This window comes from Petaurus breviceps, unplaced genomic scaffold, assembly GCF_028583685.1.
Source record: "Petaurus breviceps papuanus isolate PSGF00001 unplaced genomic scaffold, PetGlider_PUasm1.0 164, whole genome shotgun sequence".
Classification (NCBI taxonomy): Eukaryota; Metazoa; Chordata; class Mammalia; order Diprotodontia; family Petauridae; genus Petaurus; species Petaurus breviceps.
In genome coordinates, this window is record NW_027185735.1 from 14,604,694 (window position 1) to 14,620,206 (window position 15,513).

Sequence of the window (15,513 nt, forward strand, 5' to 3'; positions counted from 1 at the left end):
CCTCTACCTTTCAAATAAGGTAGTGTTTTTTTCTTATGCATTTAGTCTGTGAAAGGGGCTGACTGCCATTGTTTGTCCCTCAGATGGCTCTCATGTATGTAGGGCCAGCATTCTGCTCCCTTCCTCAATGAGGGGACCAAGGAAACATCTCTCTTTTTTTTTTTTTCTAAAGCAATAGGGGTTAAGTAACTTGCTCAAGGTTACACGGCCAGTTATTTCTGGGTGTGGTGCTAAGTATCTGAGCCCAGATTTGATCCCCAGGTCATCCTGACACTGGAGCCGGTGCTCTTACTTGCTGAGCTACCTGGCCACCCCTAAGCAATTGGGGTTAAGTAACTTGCTCAAGGTTACACGGCCAGGTATTTCTGGGTGGGTACTAAGTGTCTGAGCCCGGGATTCGATCTCCAGGTCATCCCGACAGGGGAGCTAGTGCTCTTACTCGCTGTGCTACCTGGCCCCCCCGAAACATCTCCCTTGCAAGCAGTGGGAGGTTGGATTTCTTGCCTTAACTCAATTCACTGCCTTTGCGGACATCTGCAATCCCTTCCTTTCAGGGCTTATGTTAGACCAGAGAGGGAGGCCAAGCAAGGCAGGATTTGGAAAGGCCCATCCCAAATATTTATTGTATGTAGCAATGGCCTCTAGATCTTTTTGACTGCGTATCCTTGTCAGAAAAGCAATTTTTTTTAGCATGTACCATCACTATATTTAAATTTCTCCATTTTTAAATCACATGCATGTACTACTATAGTAATATATTACAGATGTTGGAAAATATACTCAAAATGGAAATTAGAAAGGATGTAACTATAAGATGAAGTAAACAATTTTATAATTTTTATTTAATTCTATTTTTAATGATAAAAACTTGTGTTCTCTAAAATAGTAATAATTGTGATTGAGAATGTTTAATTATTTTTTGAAATCTTGGCTTAATACCTTGTGATATAGCAATTCAAATTTTAAGGGCTCTATTTGAATTTTTGCAAGTAAAATTACATCTTCCCTGATGTTAATTTAATATTTTTAACAAATGAGCTTATAACCCATGGAAACTGTTTGGAAGATTTAGGAAATCAGAAATTAGGAGGTTAAAAAATTCTGTTTCTAAGTATTTTAAGTGTTCAGATAAAGTGTTTATGTAGGAGACACACATTGTTTCAGCAACAGAAGCTTAGCTTTTAAATGACTTGCTAAACATGATGGCTTCACGCTATTATTAGCTAATAACTCAAGGCATAATAAACAACTAGGGTGAGGTTCATTATTAATTGTAATGAATGTAAATTCATATTGCAAATCTTTTTGAAATTAAAAAAAATTTAGCCAACTGCTTATCAGGTTTGATTAGATGGTCTTTGTTTTCAATTCAGAATGTGGCTGGTAAAGAGCCCATACTAGAAGGAGGAGTGTCACCTCCCCCAATTTTGTTTTTGTTCCCGTGTTGTCATTATTAATTATTATCTTCAGTCTCTAAATAGACAGCAGGAATTTTTTACTCTACTTGTCTATTTTTTAAAACTTGATAATATAACTCAGAAATCCATTTATCTGAGTATGTGAAAGTTGTACTCAGTCATAATACACCAAAAGTAAATGAACAAGTGATCCCGCTGTCCTTTCATATTTTGAAACTCTCACTCTTCTTTGAGAATATTTTGTGTATAATATGGAACACACAACTGTCTGACTGACTTATGGATTGAGTGAAGGTACAAAGTATCAGATTGTATATTTAAATATTGCTAAGGTTTTTTAAAAGATTAAAAATGTTAATAACAGCTCTAAATCATTTCTTCCTGTACCCTAGTAGATCTCTTTGAGCAGCCCTTGGAGGGTGCTCCACTTTGGAGCTCATTGGTATGGAGGACCTTTGAGTCACCAAGGGACTCTTTGACTTATTCCTTTTTTTTTTTTTGAGGGTAATTGGGGTTAAGTGACTTGCCCAAGGTCACACGGCTAGTTTTTGTGTTAAGTGTATGAGGCTGGATTTGAACTCGGGTTCAAATGTGCCCTATTCACTGCGCCACCTAGCCGCCCCAATTGATTCCTTCTAACTTAAATTGGGACTGACCTGATGGCTCAACAAAGGCAAAAATCTTACTTCTCACAGTTCTTGGTCCTAAGTTTCAGATGGTTTTATCTCCCACCATATCAGCACATAGAAGTAATTTACATTATGTACTTGTAGTAAGGTTCCTTTGGCCTTTTTTCCCCCAGGTGGGAGGAGCAGGGTTGCTGTAGTCCGAGAACAATATTTATTTCATGCCTATTGTTTGGGGGGAGCGAGAGATACAGAAGAAGCTGGTTCCCCAGTCTCTGTTCTTGAGCAGTTTGAAATCTAGCTGATACACATAAAAGCAATTTTAGATCATGGATACCACTAAAAACAGCAATCATAGGTTCATAAATCCCCTCATTTTACAAAGTAGAATCTCAGAGAAGACTTGCCCAATATTGCACAGGTGAACACATACACAGAGCTTCAAATGAAGATAAAAGGAATGTACGCGAATGTTGAGGAGATGAGGAACAAGATGTCTGTGCCTACATCCTACTTATTATTACTAGTAATTGCTAACATTCCTGTATCTCTAAGGTTGGCGGAATCACTCTATGTATTATTTCATTGGATCTTCACAGCAACCCTCTGAGGTAGGTACTCTTATTATCTCCATTTTGCAGATGAGCAAACTAAGATTGGGAAAACTTTAGTGACTTAACTAAGGTCACACAACTAATAAGTGTCTGGGTCAAGATTCCCAGTTGGGTCTTGACTTACAGTCCACCATGTTCTCAATCCACTGTTTCTAGCAGGAAGCTAGCTTCCTAACCTCCTGATTTCCTTCCATCCCTCACCCCCCTTTTAAGGTACTTAAGCACATCCTGGGGACTTTCATGCTTTTAGTTATGAATTCACAGGTGACTTCATTTGGAAGGTGTACTCTTCACATCAAGCCAGGTCAGACAGACATGAGATATATCATATCTTGGATATGTCATGATATGTCAAGCTTCTTGGCCTCTGGACAAAAACTAATGAAGATATTCCATATGTGAAGGGGATAGTGAGGACTGGTTATAGGAGAGAACTACCCATTTTGTTCATCTTTTAGATCTGGTATCAAGGAAACTAAGACCATATCAATGGCTTATCTGTCAAATGGAACTATTGAAAACCTGTCTGTCCCTTGGTCCTGGAATGCTCTCCTTCCTATCTCCACTTCCTAGCTTTTTGAATTTCCCTCAAGTACTAGTTAAAATCCCACTTACCTGAATCCTTTCCTGACCCCCTCCCTTAATTCTAGGGCCTTCCTTCTGTTGTTTTTTTCAGATATATCCTGTCTATACCTAGCTCCTTTGTACATATTTGCATGAATGTCCCTCCCCCACACTTGCCCCCATTGAACTGTGAGCTCCTTAAGAGTAGGGGTACCTACACTTGCCCCCATTGAACTGTAGGGGTACCTTTCTTTGTGTCCCCAGCACTTAGCACTGTACCTGGCATATAGAAGGTGCTTAATAAATGTTTAGTCACTGACTGACTGATCTTCTTGCCCCTAAGGTTGTTGTGAGGACTAATGGATTAATGTCCACTGAGGATTTGAGAGCCTTGGATGAGGAAGGTGCTGTATAAATAGTGTGATATTAAATGATCTGGCTTTGTTCTTGTATCTCTGGTATTTGACTTCCGGTATTTAGCTTCCCACGTGTTTAATCTCTGGAGGTATTTGCATGTAAATAGCCCTGTTCTGCTCACCTACTATAATGGAGCCACCAACAAGTTCCTAGTCCTGCTGAAGAGGAGTGTCTGAGTTGGGCTGGGAAATCTCATTTCCTCCTTTAAAAAGCCCCCAGGAATCAGGAATGAGAAATGCAGAAAATATGCCCCACATGGGGAACTGTTTCTGAATGAGGCATTTATTGAAAAGGTTTTGCAGAAGGCAGCAGTTGTTCTTTAATTTCAGAGCTATTTGTGTCTATTTGCTGCTCATTTGAAGTAGTTTGTTAACTACTTAGGTGCCAACCCTTCTGGGGTATGAATGCAACTTCCATCCTCACATTACAAAGATACCAGGGAGCCCTCTGGAGGAATGGGGACTTATCTCTGGGCTTAGTTTCAGAACCTTATTTCTTAGTGACTTCACCAGAAACTTAGGCATATGGCTTCTTTTTAGTCATGTTTTTGTTAGGCAACAGATTGTGTGCTTTTATTTTCTTATCTGTTAGGTGACTCTCTGGTTTTATTAAGATTGTTTAATATATTCACATTTAAAATTATGAATGTTAGTTAGACTCATGCAGGGGTGAGGAACAATAAGGAAACAAATGAAGGAAACCACTAGTCCAGGAATCCAGACTTCACAGAACAAATTTCCTTAATAAAAGGATTTGTTCTGTAAAACTTGGATTCAGTCAAAGGGCCATACTTAAGGACCTAGAGGGCCACCCCTAGACTAGTGGTTTTCTTCATTTATTTCTTCCTTATTACTTTTTTTCAGAGGGTATGGGGGATTCTTCTTTACTTTGTTCCTTTTTTTAGTTTTGTGTTCACTGCTTTGAGCCTAATCTCTTCCCAAAGGCTGTCCCCACCCTCTAGCTAGGTGTTACCTACCCTATTTCAAGTTCTTTGAATTTACTGAAATTTCTACTTTCTCTACCTCTTATTTACTTAGTTATCACTGAAATTGCTACTTTCTCTTCCTCTTATTTACTTAGTCATCACTCTCTTCCTCTCTTTTCAAGGTTCTATCCTAGGCTCTCTCTTCTTTTCTCCCTACACCCTCTCAGCAGCTTTATTAGCTCCCATGAGTTTAATTACCATCATTACACAGATGATGCCCAGATGAAGTCCCAATCTTTCCCTAGAGCACTGTGAGAAGGCTATTAGACATAGCTAAAACTGAACTCATTAACTTTGCCTCCAAACTTTCCTAATTTTGTCAAAGTCACCAACATTTTTCTAGTCTCATAAATTCATAATTGTTGGTACTGTCTTCAGTGCCTCACTCTCCCTCAATCCATATGTCCAATCAGATCCCAAATCTTGCTGATTTTACTTGTATGGCAGCTCTCATACCTGATCCCTTCTCTCTATTAACATCATTAGTGCCTCAGTTCAGACCCTCATCACCTCTAGCCTAGATTATTTTAATTGCCCCCCCCCAAAAAAATGAGTCACCCTGACTCCTCTTTTTCCACTCTATTCTTCCACACTGCTGCCAAAGTGATTTCCCTTAAAAGCATACCTGCCTGTGTTGATCCCCTACTCAGTCAACCCCATTGGTATGAAATATAAACTCCTCTGATTAGCTTTTAAAACCCTTGGACCCAACCTGTCTTTCCAGCCTTCTTGAACTGGACTCCCCTCCCTCCTTCCCTCTGCAATCCAATAAACTTGCCTTTTCTTTCTGTGTCTCCTGTCTCTGCCTTTGCACTCACTAGTGTCTGTATTGCATTCTCATGTCATCTCCACCTTATAGGATCTCTCTCTTCCTTCAAGACATAGCCCAAGCATCATCCTTTTTTTTTTTTTTAAAGCAATCAGGGTTAAGTAACTTGCGCAAGGTTACACGGCCAGTTATTTCTGGGTGTGGTGCTGAGTATCTGAGTCCAGATTTGATCCAGGTCATCCCGACACTGGAGCCGGTTTTCTTACTCGCTGAGCCACCTGGCCACCCCTAAGCAATTGGGGTTAAGTAACTTGCTCAAGGTTACACGGCCAGGTGTTTCTGGGTGGGTGCCAAGTGTCTGAGCCCGGGATTCGATCTCCAGGTCTTCTCAACACTGGAGCCGGTGCTCTTACTCGCTGTGCTACCTGGCCATCCCCATCATCCCTTTTATATGAAGTCTTTCCTGATTCCCCCCACCCCCCTCCAACTGCTTGTTCCCCCTCTCCCAAACTACACTGTATTTAACTAACTTGGTGTTTATTCTTTATATACTTATGTTTAGGGCAACTAAGTAGGTCAGTGGATAGGGCACTGGGCCTGGAGTCTAGAAGACTCTTCTTCCTGCCTTAGTAGCTTTGTGACCCTGGGCATGTCACTTACCCCTGTTTGCCCCAGTTTCCCTCATCTGTAAAATGAGCTGAAGAAGGATATGGTAAACCACCCCAGTATCTTTGCCAAGAAAACCCCAAATGGGGTCACAAAGAGTTGGAAACAACTGAACAATACTTACAATACTTGACTTCCTCATTAAAATGTAAGCACCTTGCAGATAGGAATTGGTTTCTTTTTTTTTTTTTGGAGGGCAATTGGGGTTAAGTGACTTGCCCAAGGTCACAGGGCTAGTTTTTGTGTTGTGTCTGAGGTCAGATTTGAACTCAGGTCCTCCTGACTCCAGAGCTGGTGCTCTATTCACTGCGCCACCTAGCCACCCCAGGGAATTGTTTTATTCTTTATATTTGTGTCCCCAATGCCTAGTACAATGCTTGGCACACAGTAGACACTTAGTAAATGGTTGCTGATTGAGTCTCTTTCCCGAGTTGCTTAAATAAAAATCTCCTCTCCCCCTCCAACTTTTGCTTTGTTCTCATTATGTATGCTCCCAATCAAAATGTTTTGTCTTTTATTTTAAGAGTTATAGAATTACTTGTTTCTGCTTTGCTTTCTCCATGTTTCTCATGGGGTTAAAAGTTTCTGAAGGAACGGGTTTGAGTTCCAGCTACCTTCTATGTTTTTTCTTTTGTAGTAGGGGCAGCTTGCACAATGAGTAAGAGTGCCTAATTTGGAATCAGAAAGACCAGAGTTCAAATCAGAACCCAGTGAAACACTGCCTGCCTCAGTTTCCCTATCTGTAAAATGGGGACAATCATAGCACCAACCTACATAGTTTTCGTGAAGATTGATGAGATAACAAGCACAGCACTTTACGTATCTTAAAGAGTTATATAAATGATAACTATTATTATTTGTTCCTCCTTGGCCAAACCTTGGCAGATCCAGCTTCTGAGAAAAAAGGTGAATTTCTTTTTTTGAGGATAGGGGGAAAAATGGAGAAACCTAGTAATATGTTAGTGTAGCAAGAGGAGACTCCCCTTTCCTCATATAGCATCTCCCAGTGTTACTATGAGACAAGAGGGCTATTTGTTCTCTTCCTTCCCTCTCCACTGACCTTCATAGCTCCCCAGAGCTGACTACATGTTGCTGTTGTTCTAAAAAAGATCTAAATCTTTTGAGGTGAGAAGCTGGATGTTTGAAAGGATGGTCTCCAGAGGTCTGGTGCTTTGTTGGCTTTTAGAAGAGCCCGGTATAAAGCAAAGTTAACCTCACTCACCTGTTTCTACAGCTTCTCTTTTCTCAGAAGCCCTGAAGGGTGGTTGTTTTGTTTGATTTTTAACAGTGAAGTACTGTGGGGGCCGGCAGAGCAGGTGAGAGTAGCCCTTCCCACTCCCTCTAATCTCAGCACTGGCTGGGGGCCAGACCTGCCACTGACTCACAAGGCAGTGAATGGTGCCAAGGTGAATGAAATAGCTGCCCACTACTTCCTTTGGGCTTGGGTGGGTGGGAAGAACAGGCTTGGGATATGGGATTTACAGCATGAACTTAACTACCTCATGTGGTCCTGGTTAGCGGCCATGTCTGTCTGGTCAATTGATTCTTCCTGTTTGAGCCCTTCTCCCCCTAAACAGATGTTAGGTCCCATTCTCCTGCCCCTGCTCCCTAGCCTCAGTTACATCCTGTCTAGTCCTTTTGTGCTACATTTCAGAGCTGGGGAAGAACACTTTTCTCCACCCACTTGGGAACTGGTTGGATGAGTTTCTTTGGCAGTTGGGTCTTTCTAGTTGAGGTCCCTTAGAAAACAAGAGTGGGGGTGGGGTAGGGGGTTTTGTTGAATGGGAAGGAAGAGTCTTGCACTGGAATTTGTGAAGAGGTCACCATCTGTCGATGTGGTTTGTGGCTTTAGGTGTCTGGTAGGTAGCTAGTTGTCTCTAAGATACTGTTTGCCCATCTGGGCATTCTTGCACCTTTATATAGGATCATAAGATCATAGCTATAGAACCGGAAGGGGCCTCAAAACCCCTTTAATTCAATCAACCCCTATCCTTTTATAAATGGGGAAACCAAGATTCATAAAATTTAAGCCCTTTCCCAAGGTCACATAAGTATAGTAGTAACTGTCAGAGGTGATAGCTACTAGGCTATCTAGGTCCCAAGGCCAGAAATTATTTCTGGTAGACCATTGGTAAAACATGCTGAATTAGCTTTTGATTTTTCTTTCAAAAGTAGAAAAGGGATAGTTTCATTAAAAAAGAAACAGAAGGGGATAATTAAGTTAAAACTTTAAATGCCTTTTCTGCAGGATTTGAACCCAGTTTTTCCTGACTCCAAGTCTAGTAGCTGCTTCTTACCTTGCAGAAAAGGCATTTAAAATTTTAACTGGGTTCAAATTTCTGTGTGTTTTAGATAACTTTCTAAGACTTATCTACTAAGTCACCAAAAGGTGTTGATTTGTGATATGCTTTGGTGGAAGGAGTTCCCAAACTAGGAGTTCCTCACAATGACAAAATCTCAAATTTCTTCTCTTCTGTAAAGTTGGACTAGATGGGTAGGAGCAACTTGTTGGAGAATGTACTCATCATTTCTTGATAGCTCCTTGATGTTCATTCAAAATCCAGGTCTATTTATAAACTTTTGTTGTTAAGTCATTTTCAGTCATGTCTGATTCTTTGTGACTCCTTTTGGAATTTTCATGGCGGAAATACTGGAGTAGCTTTCCATTTCCTCCTCCAATGAATTTTAAAGGTGAGGAAACTGAGACAAATAGGGTTAAGTGACTTACCCAGGATCACATAGCTATTAAGTGTCTGAGGTTGGATTTGAATTCAAGTCTTCCTGGCTCTAGACTTGAGACTCCATCCATTGTGCTAACCTAGTTGCCTATTTCTAAGCTTGGGAAATTCAATTATTTTTTTAAAAATAGTATTTTATTTTTTTCTAATTAATTTGACAATTTTTTTTCATGTTTTTACAAGAAGGAAATTCAATTCTTTCTGGATCTTTCTTGATAATATTTTATTTTAACACATCATAGAGCCCTCTCAGAGCATTCCTGATTGAATCTTCCATGTTGCATAATCTCTAAAAACACTAAGTTAAACGACACCAATGATTGTATCTGATCGTACATACATCTACTAGAATGTGATTCTAGTAGACTTCTGTTAAAACAAATAACAGGTGTATATTTTATAAATAAGTGCCTATGAGGGCCTATGTTTTTGATCTTAAGCTTTGTTCCCAAATAAAAGCTGTCTTTTTTAATGTAAGTATAGTAATTGTGTGTATTATTCTTTGGGTACTACTTTGCTTACTCTGTGACATTTTATCTCCTGGTGCCATAAAAAATGTTGGCTTTAGAATCAAAGGCTCTAACTTTGAATTCTGACTATGCTGTTTACCTCCTTCTATGGCATCTTGGGCAAAATCACTAAACCTCTCTGGGTCCAAGTGTCCTTAAGTTGGACTAGAGAGATGACCTATGAACTATGTATTTTTCCATATTTTATTAAATTTGATGTATTTGTTATTCATTGTGTAGCAGTAATGTTCCATTACACTTTGGTAACATAATTTGTTCAGAGTCATTTCTTGATCATTGGACACACTAATTCAACAACTCAATTGAACAAATACAGGCATTTAACTTTTTTTTGCTGTTATTTTTTGTTCTTAATGTCACTTTCATTTCACCATACATATGGCCTAGCCAATAAGTAATAAGCAATCCTTTGTAAGAAAGAAAAAGGGGAAAAAATTAAGCAAAGTTAACCAAAACATCAGCTGAATTTGATGGTATATTCAATGCCTCACCCTTGCAAAGAAGGGAGGGAGGTATTTTCTTACCTCTTCTCTGGGGCTAAGCTTGGTCATTATAATTAGACAGTTGAACAAATACTTATTAAAATGCCTAGGTGGTACCAGACTCTGCTAGGGCAGTGAGGATACAAAGGCAAAAACAAAACATCTGGTACCCTCAAGGAGCTTATACTCTACTGAAGAGAACATTACATTCTCACTCTTAATCTGAGGTGCCAGACAGAATACCCCCTATTCCTTCATTAGAGCCATGGATACCCCTGTATCGCTTTCTACATATCAGGCAAAGGTGGATTTCTCAGCCTTTTCCCTTATTTATTAGTTCAATAGTTTTCTTACTTTTAATTTTATTAATCTCTCCTTTTGATTTTCAGCATTTCCAATTTGGTGTTTAATTGGAGTGTTTTAAAATTTGTTCTTTTTCTAGCTTTTTAAATTGCATGCCCAGGGGCGGCCAGGTAGCACATCTGAGTAAGAGCATCAGCCCAAGAGTTGGGATGACCTGGCATCGAATCCAGGCTCAGACATTTAGCACCCACCCAGAAACACCTGGCCTTGTAACCTTGAGCAAGTTACTTAACCCCAATTGCTTAAAAAAAAAATTGCATGCCCAATTCATTGATCTGCTTTTTCTCTATTTTACTGCTGTAAGCATTTAGAGATATAAAATTTCCCCTTGTACTTCTTTGGCTACATCCCATAAATTTTGGTACGTTGTCTCATTATTGTCATTCTCTTTGATAAAATTTTTTATTGTTTCTATGATTTGTTTTTGATCCACTCATTCTTTAGGAGCCTTCTCCTTTATAATCCACAGAAAAATAATTTAATTTAAGACCTGCTACCAGTGTTTGCTTAGAGCAGAATGTGAATCTGATGAGAGCCCACAGCTCAAGTTCCCTATACTGTAGGGAATTTAAATCCTTAGTTTATACACTAATATAGTTTCTTGGCAGCCAAGTAACATAGTGGAGGAGAGCACTGGTCTTGGAGTCAAAGAAGATTTGGATTCAAATCCTGCCTCATATACTTATAAGCTGTGTGACCTAGATCATTCACTGAATCTCTCTCAGCCTCAATTTCCTCATCTTTAAAAGAAGGACAATCATAATACCTACTTCTTGGGATTTTTGTGAGAATCATATGAGAGAACTTATATAAAAAATGCTTTGCAAACCTTAAGGTACAAAATGGATGCTATTATTGTTGTTTCCTTAAAATTTCCTCTGGACCTTATATCTCCTTTTTTGCAAGTGTTGATATATACCTTTAGCATACTTAAATTGACCTTGTTATCAGAGTACAATGTATAATTCCTTTTTTTCTAATTGATGGCCATCTTCTCTCTTTACCTTGACTCACCTATAGAAAAAGAACATCTTGATAGGTCTCTATATGATATTCTTCCTAAACTCTTCTTGGTGATGTTGATTTTAATGAATAATTTCTTTATACTTTTTCAAAGCATTTTCACATTCATTATCTCATCTAAAGGCTCCTTTCTGATAAGGTGTCTCATCCATACATTATAATTATTCAAATATTCTCTGAAAGATAAAAGTAACAGAAATGACTTTGTTCAGTGATTCAGGACGACGTGATATCTCCTTGCATGAGGAGTTCACCATTGTAAGTTCTTACTATGTGCCAGGCACAGTGCTTGGAGCTGGAGAACAGACAAAAATAAAAAAGTCCCTGCCTTCAAGTAGCTTACATTCTGTTGAGGGGAAAGAACATGTAAGAACAAAGAACATGAAAAAACAAATAAGCATCTATAAAATCTAACAAAAAAATTTTTTAGTGGAGAGGAAATCAGCAGCTGAGAGGATCAGACTTCATGTATATAACATGAGATTTGAAAGGAAAGCAGAGTTTTGGAAGGAAAAAAACTTTTTTTTTTTTTTCCAGAATCACAGGATTTATTTTGAATAATTTTTTTCACATAAAATCTATCCCCACATTTTTCTCCTCCCCCAATGAAATAAATAAAAACAAAGCCAATATATTTTTCAACCTGCATTCTGAGTCTATGACTTAGGTGAAGAGGTGGGTAGCACCAACCAAGGGATTCTAAAAGATGGAGGTAAAGCAGGGGTACATTCCAGGTATGGGGGGACAGTCAGTGCAAAGGAAGATAGAGGAAGTGTCATGTCCCAGAAGTAGCCAGGAGGCTACTTAAACTACATTCTATTGTAGAGAGCACGAAAGGATAGACAATATAATAAAGTTAGGAAAGACACTGGAAAGTGAGGTAAGGGCCATTTTGTGAAGAGCTTTAAAAACTAAACAAAGGAGTGCATATTTGATCCTAGAGGCAATAGGGAACCACTGAGAGGGGAACTGACATGGACAGACCTGAAATTTAGGAAAACCACTTTGGCAGCTGTGTGACAGACTGGAGAGGGAGGAGGGAGACTAGAAAAAGAAAGATTAGGAGACTATGACTTTGGGCAAATCATTTAACTTCTCTGGGTCTCAGGTTCTTCATCTGTAAAAATGAGAGGATTGGACTAGTTGAACTAGGGAGGTTCCTTCCAGCTCTTAGTTCCTATAGACTGTAAAATGCCTTGAATTTTTCTGTTGTTTGCTTCTCTTACCCTTTGTAGGGGTTTTTCATCTGTCAAGGCAAAGTGATTCTTCTGCCTAAATTTTAACCATTGTGTGGCTATCTCCCATCACAGGCCTCTGGGGAATGTGCCTTGCCTGTTAGAGCAACATGATCCTGTGAATTCTTTTTTACTTCATCTTCTGCTCTGGCCCTCCCTCCAGGAGTAGGCATTGGCTTCTTCCTTTCTAGTTGTGTCATTTTCTATTTGCCCTGAGTCCAGTGCTTATTAATAGAAGAATTGAAGGTTTTTAGACTCCTTTGATTGTGCATGGTTATAAGAACAAGAAGTCTGTTAAGTGTTGGGTACAGGTGAAGTACAAAAAAATTTTAATTTAATATTTATTAGACTATATTATTATAATACATGTTATAATATTTATAATATAATATTTATTTTAATATAATACTCAACTGGAGAGTACCAACTTAAGTCGGGCGTGGGGGAAGGGAAAGAACTGTAGCCCCAGAGAGATGAATCTCTTTCCTCTTATCCAGTCAGTCAGTAAACATGAAGTGTCTAGTATGTGCCAGTCACTGTGAATTACCACTGGGGATACAAAAAGAGGCATAAGGCAGGCCCTGTCTTAAAGCAATGACCTAATGCAGACAATAAGCAAACAAGCAGTCATACAAACTGTATACAGGATAATTAAGAAATAATTCCTAGAGAGAGCTGGATTTAAGAAGAGTTGGGAAAGGCTTTCTCTGTTGGGCCACTATTGTATAATGAAGGTTTGAAGCACACATTTTCTTTATCAGGTATTCTCAAGGGGTAGGAGAATGTAATGGGATGAAAACACTAGCTACCTAGTTCATTCTCAGATTCAGCAGTTCCTTTGAACCTGATGCAATGGTAAATATTTTAAACTAGAACAATCTGGTCCCTGTTTTTCCCATTTTTTCAGTCTCCCCTCCCAGCAGGTGGCCTCACAATTTACGGATGTAGTGAGCCAGACAAGGTCACCTCTGCAAGTTACTAATTAATCCTATCCCCACCCCCCTTCTTCTAATAATTGGTTCTGAGAACCTCCTTATAGCTCCAGAGACAGAGGACCTTGCTAGTAAGAAGGCCTCTTATCTAGGAAAGCCTTATCTTACCTAGAGAGATGAAACCCTAAAGAATAGAGAAGTGGGACATCTGGGACTTTCCTTGGTTTTGTTCATATTTTCCAGGGAAAAATAAATTCCTCATCACTTGTTCAGTCTTCATCCTCTTTTAATCTGACTTTTGTTCTCACTACTCTACTGAAATACCTTTCTCCAAGGTCACAAATGAATTCCCAATTGCTCACTCCAGTGGCATTTTCCCTGTTTTCATTCTCCTTGATTTCTCTTCAGCATTTAACATTGCAGGCCACCCATCCTTCCTTGGTTTTCATGACAGCTATTGTTTTTCAGTTGTGTCCGACTCTTTGTCTGACCCATGGACCATAAGGTTTTCTTGGCAAAGATACAGGAGTGGTTTGCCATTTCCTTCTCTACTGGATTAAGGCAAACAGAGGTTAAGTGATTTGCCTTTGGTCACAGCTAGTGAGTGTCTGAGGCTGCATTTGAACTGAGGTCTTCTTGACTCCAGGCCCAGCCCTTCTATCCACTGAACCACCTAGTGGCCTCCTTATGATTGTACTCTGTCCTAATCTTGATTGGTGGGTCTCTGATCTAGACCACCAGATCATTTCATGAAGTGCTGAGCCTTCTGTGAACTTTCTACCTCCTTAGAAACCCAGCCCTACTCACCCTTCATGTGTTCTTTTCCACCCTTAGAATATAAACTCTTTGAAGGTGGGACTATCTTTTTTCCTTTGTCTTGTATCCCCAGTGCATAACACAATGCCTGGCACATAGTAAATAAGCTAACTCCCTTCCCCTCTCCTCCCCTCCCTCCCTCTCTCTCTCCCTCTCACTCTCCCTCCCCCTTCCCCCCTTTCCCCTCTCCCCCCTCTCACCCCCTCTCTCCCCTCCCCCCCCCCCCCCCCCCCTCCCCCCCCCCCCCCCCCCCTCCCCCCTCCCCCCCCCCCCCCCCCCCTTCCCCCCCTCCCTCCCTCCCTCTCTCTCCTTTTCTCCACTCCCTCTCTTCCTCCTCTCTTCCTCCCTCTCTCCCCCCTTTTTCCCTCTCTCTCTCTCCTCACCCTGCCTCTCTCTTTCAGTCTCCCCCTTCCTTCTCCCTCCTCTCTCTCTCTTTCTCTTTCTTCCTCTCTCCCTGTCTCTCCACCCTTCTTCCTCCCTCCCTCTCTTTCTTCCCTCTCCTCTCTCTGTCCTTCTGTTTCTGTCTCTCTAGAAGTCACCATTGACTCATCCTTCTTGTCTCACATACAGTTGTCAATACAGTCATACTATGTGACAATATACAATTGACAAACTATTGACTTTACTGGCATAATATCTAATCTGTTTATCTTCTTTCTATTCCCAGTGATTCTGGCTAATTCCTTCTTTCTCAGACTATTATAATAGAAGATCCTCACTGATTTTCCAGATCCCAGTCAGTCTCCTTTCCAGTCCATCCTTTATATCACTCCTCAAATAATTTTTCTAATGAACCACATCTTGACTCAGAAATGAAGTCACTAATTAAAACATAGACCTTTGATCTTGGCCTTCAAGGCCTTCCATAATGGTTCCCATCATCTTTCCAGGCTTAACCTCATAATATTCTCCATGTACACTACATTCCAAACTCACACCAATCAGGATTAGGAGAGAGTACAGTCTCAGTGGTGGCTTAGTGGATGTGCCAGTTCTGGGCCTGGAGTCAGGAAGGCTTGAGTTCAAAGCTGCGCTTCTCTTGCTCCAGTTTTCATCCTGCCCTTTCCCTTTTCAGAACTTTTGCTCTTGCAGTCCCTAATGGCCTGCTCAGCTCCCCTCACAACCAATGGAAATCTGTTCCAGTATCTCCTTTAAATCTCAGATCAGGTACCATCTTCACAATGACACTCTCTGACCTTCTTTCCCAAGAAAAAGTGAAACCTTGGTTTGAAATGTCTTTGCTCCAGACTTTCCTCAGTCTTCTTTCATAGTTATTTGTGTGTGTATCTTGCCTGCCCCTATTAGGTCATAAGCTCCTTGACAGCAACTGTCTGT

The 15,513-nt window shown here is 40.2% G+C and overlaps 1 protein-coding gene across 1 annotated transcript in view; it reads left to right on the plus strand.

Moving 5' to 3' along the window:
* PLEKHG3 (pleckstrin homology and RhoGEF domain containing G3) overlaps positions 1-15,513 on the plus strand; it is a 52,547-nt gene that overhangs the window by 7,739 nt on the left and 29,295 nt on the right. Inside the window, 1 exon segment of the mRNA XM_069082376.1 lies at positions 2,600-2,655. Within this exon segment, the coding sequence (XP_068938477.1) occupies positions 2,600-2,655 (56 nt within the window).